This window comes from Magnolia sinica, chromosome 5 (genome assembly GCF_029962835.1).
Source record: "Magnolia sinica isolate HGM2019 chromosome 5, MsV1, whole genome shotgun sequence".
Classification (NCBI taxonomy): domain Eukaryota; kingdom Viridiplantae; phylum Streptophyta; class Magnoliopsida; order Magnoliales; family Magnoliaceae; genus Magnolia; species Magnolia sinica.
The window spans coordinates 45,327,216-45,330,270 of record NC_080577.1 but is presented as its reverse complement, the minus strand read 5'-3'; the positions used below and the strand labels follow the sequence as shown (position 1 = coordinate 45,330,270).

The 3,055-nt window shown below is 45.9% G+C and overlaps 1 protein-coding gene across 1 annotated transcript; it reads left to right on the top strand.

Moving 5' to 3' along the window:
* The first annotated feature begins 1,930 nt into the window (after positions 1-1,930).
* Positions 1,931-2,692, top strand: LOC131247029 (uncharacterized). The gene has a single exon (XM_058247474.1). It carries the CDS (start codon positions 1,931-1,933, stop codon positions 2,690-2,692), a length of 762 nt encoding a protein of 253 aa, XP_058103457.1.
* Positions 2,693-3,055: the final 363 nt, after the last annotated feature.

Here is a 3,055-nt window from a genome sequence, read left to right as displayed (position 1 = left end):
ATTTATGCGAGGCCATGGATGCAAGCCTTGCCCTGCCTCATCAATTATTGAGTTGGCTCTGCCACTCGTCCCTATATTTGAGATGACTCTGCCACTCCTCTTTATATTTGAGTTGACCATTGTCACTCTTTTCTTATTTTATTGGCCTTGTGCTGTCTATCTTTACGGCACGGGCATGTGTCCTGTTATTCCAAAACCTTCATAATTCAGTTGATATTCTTCATGATTCAAATTCAGTTATATGTTTATAATTCAATTTATCTCTGTAAGTGCAAGTGATGTAAGGTATCATGACTAGTGATTCGACTATCTTATCATGGACGTAATGCATTACGGGTAGCGGCCCTCTCGGTCGGCACGTAATTCCGTGGGTTGGCTGGCGTGGTGCACAAATCGATGTATGTAAATCGGTATATGTGTTACATCAACTTTTAGGGATTGGATGTCGCAATTAGTCGCTCCATGAACATATCGTGTTACGTAAATCCCCTAACCGCGTGTTGTGTTGCCTTGAGACGTTCGCATAAATCCATGTTAGTGTTGGCCATGCCGGCGAATATCCGTAGTTATGGGATGCGGGTCGAGCCGGTTATCTAAAAATCGTATTCCACATTATAATGATCACTACGTATGATGAGCCCCACATACTTTGCTAATCAGACCCTTACTTTATTTTTATGAGTACTTTTGAATTATTGTTAATCTTGAAGGATGACCATCACTATGAGTAGGGCGTTGACCCTCTCCCAACCGTATAGATGATGCAGGTGACGAACAGATAGAAGAACCTAAGGATCACCAACTTGAGGAAGAACACGACGAATAAAGTAGAGGATAGGAATTTAGTTTTACTTGCGTTTCTGCTATTCATGGAATTTATGTTGTGCTCCTATTATGAGAGCCTTTGATAATTTGATTATTTTCTTTTGGGATAAGGAAGACAGTTAATATCATTCTTATGGCTGGTTTCCATCTAAAGTGTATTTGAATGTGATGTCGATAGGAGAAAATCTCAGGGCAAGTCCTTGGAACATTCTCACTTTACAATATTAACACCTGGTTTCCTCGGGCACGAATACATACTCTGGTCGTGAAAATTCGGGATGTTACAGTTGGTATCAGAGCCCAAGAATGAGATTAACTGGGCCTAAGGGGATAAACCGTCATAAAATGGCTAAGAAAGGATCGTGAATTAAACGCATACATGGAAATTCAATCCGCAAAGGAATTATGTAGCTACGGTAGTAAAAAAAAAAAAAAACCCACATCTAGGTTCCCCATAAGAAAGATGAGAAATTTAGCAACTTTAGACCCTAGGACCCCTATAACAAATCTAGGGAATCGCAAATAAAACTGACCTAGACTAAGGGGCACCATGAGATAGAGACACGACTAAGCAAGACATATTCTGAGTGCCTTAAGGGACTCTTGGACAATGTTCACAACTCTAACATATTTTCCCATCCATAGGAGAGATGGCGCCTAAGAAGAAGACTACCCAATCAAACTCCCTGCCCCCAACATAGGGAGACATCCCTCAGGAAGCAGCCATGGGGGAGTCCATGCCCTCGCTGTCAGCAACCCACTGAGGGGCCACGCTCCCAGGGCCACCCCTAGGGCAGGTACCACCAGATGCCCAAGCATGGGCACCATTCTACTCCATCCTGGGTCGGATAGAGACGTTTATGGAAAGAACCCAGCTGGCCATGGACAGACTATAGCAACAACCTGACAACAACTCCCCAAGAGCCGCAACATCTCTGCCTTCATCTACTCACACCCCTGCATCAACCCCCCCTCGCACGGAGTGGCACGACGAAACCTTCATGTTAGAAAAATTCTTAAAGTTAAGGCCCCCAGCGTTCTCAGGTACAACAAACCCAGAGACGGCCGAACACTGGGTAAAGCAGACCAAGAGATACTAAGGACCATGGGATGCCCGGACCACCTCAAAGTCTCTTTAGCTACATTCAAGGTCGAAGGAGAGGCAGTCAATTGGTGGGAGACGACAGAAAGGGCAATCCCTGAGGGCCGTGCCTGGCACTGGGAAGACTTCGAGAGGAGGTTCTTCGAGAAGTACTTTCCAAGATCGTACCGAGACGAAAAGATGTTTGAATTCCTGAAGCTTACTCAAGGCGAGATGACTATCGCGCAGTATGAGTCTAGATTCACTGAGTTATCGCGCTATGTGCCGAAATTAGTCGAAGATGAAGACTTCAAAATCAAGCGATTTAGAGATGGTCTTCGACCCTCGATCCACTCCAAGATATGCTGCCTAAATTTGAAAAGCTATGCCGACGCGTTCGACAAGGCAACTCGAGCCGAAAATGACGACGATCGTAAGTCACGGGCCAGGTTACAACAACATGAGGCTGGGAAGAGACCCAGAACAAACCCTATGATGCCACCAATATCGGACAAAAGACCGAGGATTGTCTCACAACAAGCAGGAACCCCTGAAGATAAGACGCCGCGAGACAGTCGCCCGGGGTGCGGCTACTGCCAGAAGTTGGGTCACGATATGAAGAACTGCTACAAGAAAATGAGGGACGAAGGACGCCCTGTTCCATCACAGAAGCAATCATTTGGGCCAAGCGCGCCTCAAAAATCCCAAGGGCGCCTATACGCCATGAGGTCACCGAAAGACACAGACGCTGCCTCAGGACTAATAGAAGGTACGGCTACTATCTGAGACACCCCCGTTGTACTTTTGTTTGATTGCGGAGCTACCATGTCTTTTGTCTCAAGTTCGATCGTAGAACGGTTAAATTTGGAATTAAAGCGCACAAAGGAGACAATCACTGTGGCGTCACCTTTAGGGAAGGTGGTGGAATTAAACAAATATTGCGAGGGCTGCCCCATCACTATCGCAGGCCTCGTAATACCTGTTAACCTAGTGATAATAAGCATGAAATGCTTTGACGTGATCCTTGGGACGGACTGGATGGATGAAACTAGGGCAACCATAGAGATTAGGGCCAGAAGGATCACCTTCACCGCAGCAGGGTGATCCCCCATCACAATACAAGGAAGAAAGAGGGAGGAACCCTTAAAA

Coding starts and splice junctions, on each gene's coding strand:
- LOC131247029 (XM_058247474.1), top strand. CDS start 1,931: ATGGGATGCCCGGACCACCTCAAAGTCTCTTTAGCTACATTCAAGGTC.